Source organism: Pan paniscus, chromosome 1, assembly GCF_029289425.2.
Source record: "Pan paniscus chromosome 1, NHGRI_mPanPan1-v2.0_pri, whole genome shotgun sequence".
In the NCBI taxonomy this organism is placed as follows: Eukaryota; Metazoa; Chordata; class Mammalia; order Primates; family Hominidae; genus Pan; species Pan paniscus.
Genome location: NC_073249.2, coordinates 4,083,467 through 4,095,899, shown reverse-complemented (window position 1 = coordinate 4,095,899; position 12,433 = coordinate 4,083,467). Strand labels below are relative to the sequence as shown.

General features: G+C 41.9%; 1 protein-coding gene across 3 annotated transcripts in view; it reads left to right on the top strand.

The window, feature by feature from the left end:
- The window catches only part of EFCAB2 (EF-hand calcium binding domain 2), a 156,674-nt gene that overhangs the window by 85,803 nt on the left and 58,438 nt on the right, over nt 1-12,433 (top strand). For all 3 annotated transcript variants that reach the window (XM_055094623.2, XM_055094594.1, XM_034950126.3), the window contains one exon: nt 6,350-6,422. In XM_055094623.2, coding sequence (XP_054950598.1) covers nt 6,350-6,422 — 73 coding nt within the window. The remainder of the gene's footprint in view (nt 1-6,349; nt 6,423-12,433) is intronic.

The window sequence follows — 12,433 nt, the reverse complement described above, 5'->3', positions numbered from 1 at the left end:
CTTGTACCCCTACTTGTCAAGACCAATAAAAAGTTAGTAGTTTTCGTGGCTTCTTTTTGTCTCTTATATTGTACAGTAAGTCTTCTCTTAACCTTTCAATCAGTTGCTGGAAACTGTGACTTTAAATGAAATGATGTACAGCAAGTCTTTGAATAATGTTGTTACAAAGTTGATGAGAAAAAAAATGGTTTTGTTATATGTCCTTTTGCTTACGGTTGTAGTTTCCAAGAACCCATCAATGATACTCAGAGAACACTTACTGTTCTGCGACTCCAAGGCTTAGTGCAGTCTCTGGGGGAGACTGGAGAGAGGAAAAGCATTGTGCTCGTGAGCCGTCTAGGCCTGAGACAGGGACAGCATCCGTGTCGTCTGCACCAGGCTTAGCCACAGGGAGCCTTAGCACAGCTTCCAGGGCCCCAGAGCTCAATGGAGAGATTAGCTTTCCCTAAGAGGAAGGAGTAGAGGAGAAGAGAAGAAGATAGGTGAGATATAGGTGGGCTAGTGGAGCAGTTTGTAGGTGTACAGGGAGAGTTCTTGAGGAAGCCGTGGCATTGTTCTTCAGGCCACTGTGGCCTCATCAGCAAAAGAATCTTTGCCTTTTTTTCTTATATCATCAGGCCTTTGTGATTCGAGACTAGAGAGAAAAAAGTTGCTTAATGCCTGCAAGATGTCAATCACGTGGGCTTTGTTTTCTGGGGTCTACCCGGGAAGGTGAGACCATAGCAGATTCGCTCAGCAGAGAAGAGGATGGTGATGGGTTCCTCCAGGGGATGTGAAAGAGGGAGAGGGAAATTTCCTATGATAGGGAAGAACTTGCCATTCTCTCACATGTAGCACCTTGCAGGCGGCAGGACCTAGGATGGGGGTGGCTGGAAGAACACTGAGCGCTAAGTGCCTGGCCCAGGCCCTCCCACCCTCTCAGGAAACCCACCCACCCAGTGAACAACGCCCGCATCAGCCTTCTTCTTTGCACGGGCTCTTCCCCAGTAGCATTAAAATATGCTCACATCATTCAGGTCTTCAGTATCAAAAAAGAAAAAACATCCTCTTTAACACCATGTTCCTCTCCAGACACCCCTTCCCTCCCCTTTACTTCTGTTTGTTTTTTGGGGTTTTTGTTTGTTTGTTTTTTGATGTGGGGGTCTGTGTATGTTGCCCACGCTGGAGTGCCGAGTCAGTGGCTGTTCACCTCACGATCTCTGCTCACTGCAACTTTCGCCCCCACTTCCTCTGGGCTCAAGTGATCCTCACGCCTCAGCCTCATGAGTAGCTGGGACTACAGGCATCTGTCACCACGCCTGACTTCTCCCTTTCACTTCTTAGTTCCTCCTTGACCCACTGCAATCTAATTTCTCCTCCACCTTCAACGGAGGGTGCCCTTGTCAAAATCATAGCTGATCTCCTTTTTTACTAACTCCAGTGGCTGTTTCTCAGAATTTACCTCCCTCGACCTCTCAGCAGCATCGGAAAGCCAAGGATGACTTTCCATTTTCTTTTTCCTTAGCCTCCATGCCCCGGCCCTCTCCTGGATGTTCACTTCCCTCTCTGGCTGCTCTGCTCCATGTCTCATGCGGGTTCCTCTTTCTTGGATCGTTCCTTGAATGTGGGTACTCCTCAGACCTCTTCCTTCTCTTTCCCAGCCAATACATTCTACGTAGAGGAGCTCTTCTGCTGCTGTGGCTTCATGACCGGATCCACGTCTCCAGCCAGATCCTTCTGCACTTCACACTCTTATGAGTAGCAAGTCTGTGGTTTGATTTTATCCCACTTGTAAGCTAGCAAGTTAGCTTGTTACTGTTTCATGGATGTTGCCACAAGACTTGAGACTCCTGGGTCAGTGACAAAGGACTTCATTCCTCTTGGCACAGCAGGCAACATGAGCATCAGCTTGTGGGTGACAGTTACTCCTGCCCTCACCTTTTCCTGGTGATGGGCCCAGCTGGATGCCTGCACAGGAAATGGGTGGCATCACAGAAAGGGAACAGAGCTTTCAGAACAGAGAATTTCAGGGAACAGAACAGGGGATATCTACTGCTTTTATAGCAAGCAGGAAGCAAGCCTGCTCTTTGGCCTGGAGGGAGACATTACATCATCTCTCAAGGCTGCTCACTGTGGCGTAACCCTGAGAGATGGTCAGGGTTTTCATGGCATAACCAGCAAGAACAAGCATGTTGAAAATTCAGCATGTCCCAGATTGAACTCTTCATTTCCCTCCACCCAAACTTTTTTACTTCCTTTTTAAAAATTTATTTTTATTTATTTTGCACATTTATTGGTATTTCTTTTAGAGACAGGATCTCACTCTGTCACCCAGGCTGGAGTACAATTGCAGGATCATAGTCCACTGCAGCCTTGAACTCCTCGGCTCAACCGATCCTGCCATCTCTGTCTCCTGAGTAGCTGGGACTACAGGCACGTGCCACCACACTCGACTAATTTTTAAAATTTTTTGTAGACATGGCAGTCTTGCTGTGTTGCCCAGGCTGGTCTCGAAATCCTGGCCTCAAGTGATCCTCCCACCCACAGCCTCCCAGAGTGCTGGGATTACAGATGTGAGCCACCGCGCCTGGCATGTTTCTCCTTCTATTTTCTGAACTCAGTGATTGATGCAGTCCTCGATATTGGTAACTCATTACCAACCAATAAGAAATTCTTAACTCTTTTGACTTTCCTCTCCCTCATGAAGTCTGATGACTCCTTCGAACTCTCTCTTAGGTTTATTTACTCTTCTTGCCCCTCGCTGCCTATCCCTGGGTCAGACTGTGCTTCTCTTATGTGTTTAAGACAATTACAGCCTTTTATCATCCAGCTAGAATATTTATTTTATGAAGTTGTAAGTTGTTTTATTACAAAATGTTTTTAGAGACAGGGTCTTGCTGTGCTGCCCAGGCTGGAGTGCAGTGGCCATTTACAGCTGTGTAATAGCTCACTGCAGCCTTGAACCCCTGGCCTCCAGCCGTCCTCCTGCCCCAGCCTTCCTAGTAGCTGAGACTAAGTTACTTAATTTAAAATGTATGTATTCATTTGTTTGTAATTCAAAAGATTCAAAAGGTAGATGCTGAAAAGACTTCCTCCAGCCTTTGCCCCTGCCACCCACTCTTCTCCAAGGCATTCTCCACCCTCCAGTTAATGTTACCAGCTCCTCCTGTATCCTGTTAATACTGTACCCAAGGTAGACATTTTATACTCAGGTTACTCAAGTACCGTATGTGAGATTGTGACACAAATTTCCATACCTTACATTTGTTTAATACTTTTTTTTTGAGATAGATTCTCACTCTGTTGCCCAGGCTGGAGAGCAGTGGTGCCATCTCGGCTCACTGCAACCTCCGCCTCCTACGTTCAAGCGATTCTCCTGCCTCAGCCTCCTGAGTAGCTGGGAGTGTCCCAGAGAGGAACACGGAGGCTTCTGTTGCTGACACAGCACAGTGGAATTCTCACTTTCTCCTTATCTGCTCTCTTCTCAGTCTGACTTCGGATGGAAGCTCTTCCCTAGAAAAGCCCTGTCCAGAAGGAGTTTGCATAGTCTATCATTTTCCATTTTCTGTTAGCCACATTTTTTCAAGTAAAAAAGAAACAGGTGTTGGAAGAAAAACTTTAGACAAGGCCGGGCGTGGTGGCTCACGCCTGTAATCCCAGCACTTTGGGAGGCTGAGGTGGGTGGATCACGAGGTCAAGAAATCAAGACCATCCTGGCCAACATGGTGAAACCCCATCTCTACTAAAAATACAAAAAATTAGCTGGGCGTGGCGGCCCGTGCCTGTAGTCCCAGCTACTCAGGAGGCTGAGGCAGGAGAATTGCTTGAACCCGGGAGGTGGAGGTTGCAGTGAGCCGAGATTGTGCCACTGCACTCCAGCCTGGAGATAGAGCAAGACTCCATCTCAAAAAAAAAAAAAAAAAGAAAAAAAGAAAAAGGAAAACTTTAGACAAATTGAATTTAACAGAATTTAATTGAGCAAAGAACCATCTGAGAATCAGCTCACCCCTCCAAAAAAAGGGAAGTGATGTACGGAAAATGGAAGTGGGGTGCAGAAACAGCTGGCGTAGTTACAGCTCGAAGTTGGCCTCCTTTGAACAAGGTTTGAACCGTTGGCTGTGATTGGCCGAAACTCTGTGATTGGGGCATGAGTAGGTTATGTCTGTTGTAACATCCAGTTAGGTTGCAGTTCACTATATATGCGGAAACCTCTAGGTCAAGCTTAAAACATGTAAGGAGGCAGCTTTAGGCGAAACTTATAGGTTGGTGCAAAAGTAATTGCAGTTTTTGCCCCTTTAATGGCAAAACCCACAATTTTGCACGAGCCTAATAATTTAACACAAGTAAAATTAATTTTAACAACGTATCTTATTTAACCCAATGTGTCTAAAGTGTTATCATTTCAACATGTAACCAATAATAAAAATTATTAATGAGCTATTTTGCATTTTCTTTTTCATACTAAGCTTTTGGAATCAGTGTGTATTTTACACTGACAGTACATTTCCATTTGCAGTAGTCACATTTCAAATGCATAATAGCCAGATGTAGTTGGTGGCTGCTGTTTGGTCTAGCACGGGCCTAGAATTTGTCTTTTCCCAATCTTGTCTCCTTCAAAAATCTTTTTTTTTTTTTTGGTAATTAAAAAATCGATATACCATGGTTGTACATATTTATGAGGTCCGTGTGCTATTTTGATACCTGCATACAATGTGTAATGATCAAGTCAGGGCAATTGGGATATCCATCACCTCAAACGTTTATCTTTGTGTTGGGAACATTATAATTCTTCTCTTCTTGCTATTTTGAAAATAGAATAAATTGTTCACTCTAATTTTCCTACTGTACTATCAAATACTGGAACTTACTCCTTCTATCTAACTATATATTTGTTCCTATTAACCCAATTTCTCTTTGTCCTCCTTCTCCTCTTCCCTTCCCAGCCTCTGGTAACCATCATTCTACTCTCTACCTCCCTGAGACCAACTTATTTAGCTCCAGTAAGTGTGAGAATGTGCGATTTGTGTTGCCCTCCTTCAAAACTCTTGCCTGTAATAAGAGTGAGAATGTGCGATTAGCCATGCATGGTGGTGCACATCTGTAGTCCCAGCTACTTGGGAGGCTGAGGTGGGAGGATCACCTGAGTTTTGGGAAGTCAAGGCTGCAGTGAGCTGAGATTGCATCACTGCACTCCAGCCTGGGCAACGAAAGCAAGACCCTTTCTAAAAATAATAATAATAATAATAATATCTTTGCTATATGAAAGAAAAAAAAACAAGAAAATGGGAAAAAAGGAAATATACTTGACATGAGGATAGTACATGTTTTATTGGCCCTTCATTTATTAAGAAGGAAGATCAGTAAGTGAAAAGAATCCTATATTCCACAGTTACTGACTTTAGGTTTCACTTTTAAGTTGATACTTATTCTGCAACCTCTTTCAGTGAAGAAATTTAAAATTCTTATTTAAAATGTTTTCTTTGTAAATAGGGAGTAAATATAATACCACTAAAATTATCCAGAGTGGTAAAGAAATTAACTACTCTAGTTAAGTGAATATTTGTGAAATTAAATTAACATTCAAACATTACAACTTTAATTTTGATAGTTTTGAATGGAAGTATTTCGTAATCAATTATACATCCCTGTCTTAATATTCAGAGAGTATTGAATAGCATTTATACTTTTCTTAGGTTATTTGTGGAATTGAACTACGTTATGATGGGGGCAGGGAGAGGTGAATAACTCATATTTATTGAGGCGCTGCTCTGCCAGGAGATGTGCTTTGTATTATGATAGCTCTTCTTATTTAACCCTTAGTGTATCCCCCTTCCTGGTTCTTAGTGTTTGAAGGAAGTCACTGTGTTTTACCTACCAGGTAGGCTTATGCACACATTGATTAGGTAGGTGATCTCTCCAATCTAGTAAGTCACAGAGCTGGGATTTGAACCCTAGTGGTTTGGCGCTAGAGGCCATGCTTTTAACACTCTGATACTAATGTCAGCTTCACCACAAAACTCTGTGGTAGACATTATCATCCACATTTTACAGGTGTGGAAACTGAGGCTCAAAAGAGTTAAGTAACACTTAAAGTCAGTTGGTACATGGCCAACGTTTCTTTTTCTTTCTAGAACTTTTTTATATTGGCCCAGGCAAGGCATTTGCCAGTCAATGAAACCATTTCTTTCATCTTTCTTTGGTTCACTTATCCTCCTTTTTCTTTCCCCAGAAAACATCTTTTATAATCATGAGGCAATGTCGGAGTGATTTGGTTTCCTACATTACAAAATATGCTCTGAGATAATTTGGAGAAACATGGCCTTTTCAGAGTTTATATTCTAAAACCATTGAAAACTTTTTTTTTTTCCAGAGAGATTGGAACAATTATCAGGTCATTAGGATGCTGCCCTACAGAAGGAGAGCTGCATGATCTGATTGCAGAGGTGAGTACGGCGAAAAGGTTTCATTCAGCCAGCTCTCTGTGTGACAGCTACTCCTTGTAATTAAAAACAATCCTTGCCTGAAACTAAAAAAAAGTGCCCCAAACTACTGAATGTGCTCAGTGGAAATATTAGGATAACTATTCATATTAGCCAACCAACAAAATCTGAAAGAATTGAGCAGATCTTGAAGAAATGACTATGAACAAGTAACACAACTGATCAAATAAAGAACCCACTGTAGAAATGATCCTCTCTGTAAAATTAGTTGAAAAGAGGCCAGTAGATGCAAGGGGCTGACCGTATACAGAAAGGCTATTGACAGAGACAGTAAGGAATTTTTATTTATTTGGGGAAATAAAACTAACTTTTAGAACAAGTAGTAAACAGAATAAAATATCAAGAATGAACTTTACATTGACCAGAGAGTCTAAGAAGTTTAAAAAGGAGTCAGTGTAATAGTGGAGATGAGTCTGTGAAGAGAATGATCCCATAAGGCAGTGGATGAGCAGCCCAAGATGAGAGTGCTTCATGCTCTGTTTGACTTTCCAGAAAGGTCTCTGATCTCATTTCAAATGCAGCATTCGGTTCAACAACAGAGACTTTAAGGGGAAAAAGCTACCTGGCCAGGAGAAGAATCTTTTCAGAATTGCTTATCTAGGCACAAAGATGTTAGTGGAGTCTGGGGATGGCAAAGGGGTAACAGAGACAGGTAAGGAAGTGGAATTTTATCTCTTTATTTCGCACCTAGCACAGTACCTGCTTGTTCAATATTAAGTTGGAAAGAAGGAATTGTGACCGTGGTGAGTCACTTAACCCCTGTTGAGTATCAGTTTCTCCATAATAATAACTACTTCAAAGTTTGCTTCAAAGATAAGAAAGAAGGTACAAGAATGCATGTTTTGAATCCTAAAGCATTATGTAAAGTTAAGGAAGGGAAGATTAGAAAGATGATTCTGCTGTACAGATATTAGCACCTTGGTGACCAAAAAGCAGTAGCAATTTTTTGAAGCATTTGGAAATATTCAGTAAAGGAATCTAAGTTGTAAGAACACATTGTTTTTACCTTTTGGGATTCAATAAAGCTGTTTTTACCAAGAGTAAGAGGAAAAGCTTGTTTTTCCTGAATTGATGCTCACATTAAAAAAAGATACTGATTACTGCCTTAAAGTGTTTCTGCACAAAGCTGGAATTAGTGTTAGGGAAAAGCAAGCTGGCAGTGTGGAAGAGGTAAGAACTAGAGGACGAATTTACAGCGAAATCATCACCATCACATGCTCAGGATAGTAAGTGAAGCAATAATGAAAAATACCTCCGAAGGTCAGAAAAGGAGGATCTCTGGAGTCTAGTCCCTTTATGGTTTGTTTGTATGTTTTAATCTCTGTCAGGAGTTAGCAAATCATGGCCCCTGGCCAAATCCTGCCCACCGCCTGTGCATGTAAATAAAGTTTCACTGAAACACAGCTAAACTCATTTATTTGTATATTATCTATGGTTGTTTCCTGACTACAAGGGCAGAGTTCAGTAGTTGCCACAGAGACCTACAGCTTGGAAAGCTTAAGATATTTACCATCTGGCCTTTGCAGAAAAAGGTTGCCAACTCCTGATCTATGGGCTTCTGTGCCAAAGTAGAACAAATACCACATCTAGTACTAGAAGATCTGAGTTCAAACTCCACAGCTACCACTTACAGCCATGTGGCCTTCAATGAGCCACTTAATCCTTCAAAGCTTCGTTTCACATCTGCAAAAGGAGTATAATAATATGAAAATGTTTTTATGAGGATTAAATTTAATAACCGAGGAATCAACTGTTACTTGGTGGGCATGCAGTACATACTTGAGTTTGCCTGCACTGCAGGTGGCTCTCTAGGATAATAATCTCCACTGGTTTGGGCAGTTAGCCACAGTGGGTGCTTAGGTCCTAAAGTTTTATTTTATTTTTACCCTTTTTTAGGGACATGACACAACCTTTGAAAATTACAGATTTTTAGAATACTTATGTACCAGTAGGGGTCACTGAGCTATTAAGCTCTGTAAATATTTTTCTATATTTGTATATCAACACAATTTACTCTAATTAAATTCTACTGATAAACAGCTTTGGGTATAACTACCTTTTAAGAAGTTTTCCAAATAAATGGGTGGGAAAAAAGCACATGAAAAAACGCAGAAATTTGAATTGATAAATACAAGTATGTATTTGTACATATTTAAATACATTTAATAGTGAATACATGTAAACACATTTAGAAAATCAAAGCCCCATAAAAGTCAACATCTAGGGGTAAATGTCATATTGCTAAATGTTCTATAATAGTTTCAGAGATCAAATTATTTAAATGTATGTGTGTATATGCTTTAAAATTGTTCTATAAGGCTGGGCACAGCAGCTCACGCCTGTAATCCCAGCACTTGGGGAGGCTGAAGCAGGTGGATCACTCGAGGTCAGGAGTTTGAGACCAGCCTGGCCAACATGGTGAAGTCCTGTCTCTACTAAAAATAGAAAAAATAGCTGGGTGTGGTGGTACATACTTGTAATCCCAGCTACTTGGGAGGCTGAGGGAGGAGGTTCACTTGAACCTGGGAGGCAGAGGTTGCAATGAGCTGAGGTCGTACCACTACACTCCAGCCTGCGTGACAGAGCAAGACTCTGTCTCAAAAAAACGAACAAACAAAAAATAGTCCTATAAAAAGTTGAAACCTTTGTAAAATTCTCTGGTTGTCATGTACTTGAACTTTAGTGTAGACACATTCTTTTCTCTTTAATTTTTATAACTTTCAGCCCTTTGCTTCCTGAAGATCAATTTCAAATCTGGTGTTTCTCTTGAAATAGATCATTTTAAAAATCATTTAACTTTGATCCATGCAGTTTATATTCTATAAATAGCAACTTCCTGCAAATACTTTCTGCCTTTTGGAATATCACAAAAACTGGCAACTGTGAGAAGGATTAGTGAAAAATCTTACCGACATATAGGCTACCAAATAATCCTTCTTTTAATATTAAGTTAGAGCCTTCTAGGATCTTCAGGGTATGGGAGCTGGGAGGAGATAATGGCATTTTCATACAAATGGAAAGGTTATTTAGAGGTCTATGTCTTCTGAAGTTCCAACCTAAGTGGAATTATGGAGAACTTCAACTAATTACAAAGGAAAACTAAAAGATGATTGAAAAGTAAGACCTATGTTCGTCAGATTATTGACTCAGGCTTAGGCACTAAGCACGGATTATGACTTTTTATTGGGGTGACCATCTGCATCCTCCCCTTCCCCATCCTTGCCCTTTTTTGGTTGTAGATGTTAGGCAGCACCTTTGTTGGCTCCACATCTGTTTTGCTCCTAAGCATGCTATGTTCTATTAACCATCTCCACCTTTCCCCTTGACTCCCTCTTCAATCTGTCTGCTCATTATATGAGGCCTCTTAACTTCTGTGCTCAAACAACTCTGCTTGGCCTCTGTTACCTGGGTGTAGGAGAGCTGGCTAGCAAATCATTACATGGGTTTAACAAACCCAGGTCTACAATTACCTAATCTAGTCAACCCTGGCTTGCAGAAGACACCATCACAGAACTTAGTGACACCAGTGCCTTTCTCACCAGCCTGATACCCTTGGTGAGCAGTGCATCTGAGCCCTCGCATGGAACAGAATCCTCCAGTGAGTCTTCTGACTCGTTAGATGCCCATTCTGTCCTCCCACTTCCGTCAGCTTGGTTTGCCACTTCACTCAGGGGTTGGTGTCGCTCGTTCCAGGTCTCCACTTCACTCAGGGTTTGGTGTCACTTGTTCCAGGTCTCACCCTCGCAGCAAGGGTGCCCCATCTCCTAGGGTCCTTGCCAGAGTGTTAAGTCTGTATCCTGAGAAAGTGCCTGAAGTCGATGAATTCTTGCTTATCCAGTTTTATATTCCAGACCTCTTGGTCAAGCACTCTCATCCAATCTCAGGGGTACTCCCCTAGCTCCTAGTTCAGGAGCCAATTCATATCTAATTCCTTTTGCGATTTTAGTGTATAGTCTTTTTCTTTCCTTATTAGGCCCAGCACTTCCTCAGCCAGATTATGCTGGGATTTAACACTTCATTATTGCCTGGAGCAGCCCATTGGATGGATGGCCTTGGCTCAAATATGATGGCTAGGATCATGATTCAATTACATTTCCTGCAACTGTAGATTTAAGAGGTGCATTTCATCGGGTGGCTGAGGTGAGAGGATTGCTTGAGCTCAGGAATGAGGCACAATCGTGGCCCACTGCTCTGCAGCCTGGGTAACAGAGCCAGATCTCAACTCTTTTTTTTGAGGTGGAGTCTCACTCTGTCGCCCGGGCTGGAGTGCAGTGGCACAATCTCGGCTCACTGCAACCTCTGCCTCCTGGCTTCAAGTGATTCTCCTGCCTCAGCCTCCTGAGTAGCTGGGGTTACAGGCACGCACCACCACACCCGGCTAATTTTTATATTTTTAGTAAAGACGGGGTTTCACCATGTCGGCCAGGCTGGTCTCGAACTCCTGACCTCAGGTGATCCGCCCACCTCGGCCTCCCAAAGTGCTGGGATTACAGGCGTGACCAACCGCGCCCAGCCCAGATCTCAACTTTTTTTTTAAAAAAAAAGAGAAAGAAAATTGAATTTTCATGGCTGCCATAGTTGTCGTCTGGAAGAGCCGTAATGTGAATCAGGTGTTCAGTGTCCAGTAGAATATGACCAAAAGGAGTTGGCTGCTCTATATATTTTATTTCTAAACTCACTAGGGCCTACCCCTGGCTTTCAGGATTAGATCAAAGCATAAAACTACTTAGGAATGAAATGAAGGTCCTCATCAGATCCAAGGAGTGGGGCAAGAGTGAGCAGAAACTTGACCAGCACATAGTAAAGATAGGTCAGTGATAGATAAGAACTGGGCCAGGCTTATCCTGGAATTCTGTTCTTGGATCAAAAGAGGATACCATGGCAGGGAGACCATGGTAATGATAGTTCTTAACAAAACTGTCCCTTTACATATGATGGTTGACCTCGACATCTGTGCACAGCCATCATTCTGGGATCTTTGTGATATTTCTGGGAGTCACTGTTTTCCTTCTGGGTTGGACTTCTTTCTATCCCAAGTTTTCCTCTTTCTACTTCCTCTAGCATTTTAACATATTATCTGATAACTTCTTGGGAAATAGTGCCTTGGGGGTAAAATTTTTGAGATTTGTATGTTTGAAAGTGATTATGCTAATCTTTGGCTGGATATAGAATTCTACATTCAACAGATTTTTCTTCATTAAATGGATTTGGATTTTTCAGGTCTTCAGTAAGAGTTCTGAAGGCACTGCTCATCTTCATGTTCCTGGTAATGCTATTGAGATAGTGCAAATCCATTCTGGTTCCCAATCCTTTGTATATAAACATTAATTTTTTTTTTCCTGAAACTCTGGACAGTCTTTTTTCCCCAGAGTTTGAAATTTCACAATGATTTACGTTGGTGTAAACACATGTCTAATGTGTTAGGTACCTGGTGGGCCTTTTCAAACTAGTGACTTGTATTTTTTGGTTCCAGGAAGTTTTCTTGCAATTATTTTGTTTTCTTTTTTCTGTCTTTTGGAACTCCTATTATTCATTTTTGTGTTTCTGGACTGGACTAGTCTTTAACATTCTTCTTTTTTTTTTTTTCCTTTTTTTGTATTTTTAGTAGAGACAGGGTTTTTACCATGTTTGCCAGGCTGGTCTTGAACACCTGACCTCAAATGATCTACCTGCCTTGGCCTCCCAAAATGCTGGGATTACAGGCGCATGCCACCACGCCCGGCTAATTTTTGTATTTTCAGTAGAGATGGCATTTCATCATGTTGGCCAGGCTGGTCTTGAACGCCTGACCTCAAGTGATCCGCCCGCCTCGGCCTCCCAAAGTGCTCGGATTATAGGTATGAGCCACCCACCGCGCCCAGCCTAATATTCTTATTTTTCACTTATTTTCCATCTCTGTCTCTGTGTTCTCTCTGGTAGATTTGTTGAACTTTCTCTTCCAATATTTTTATTGA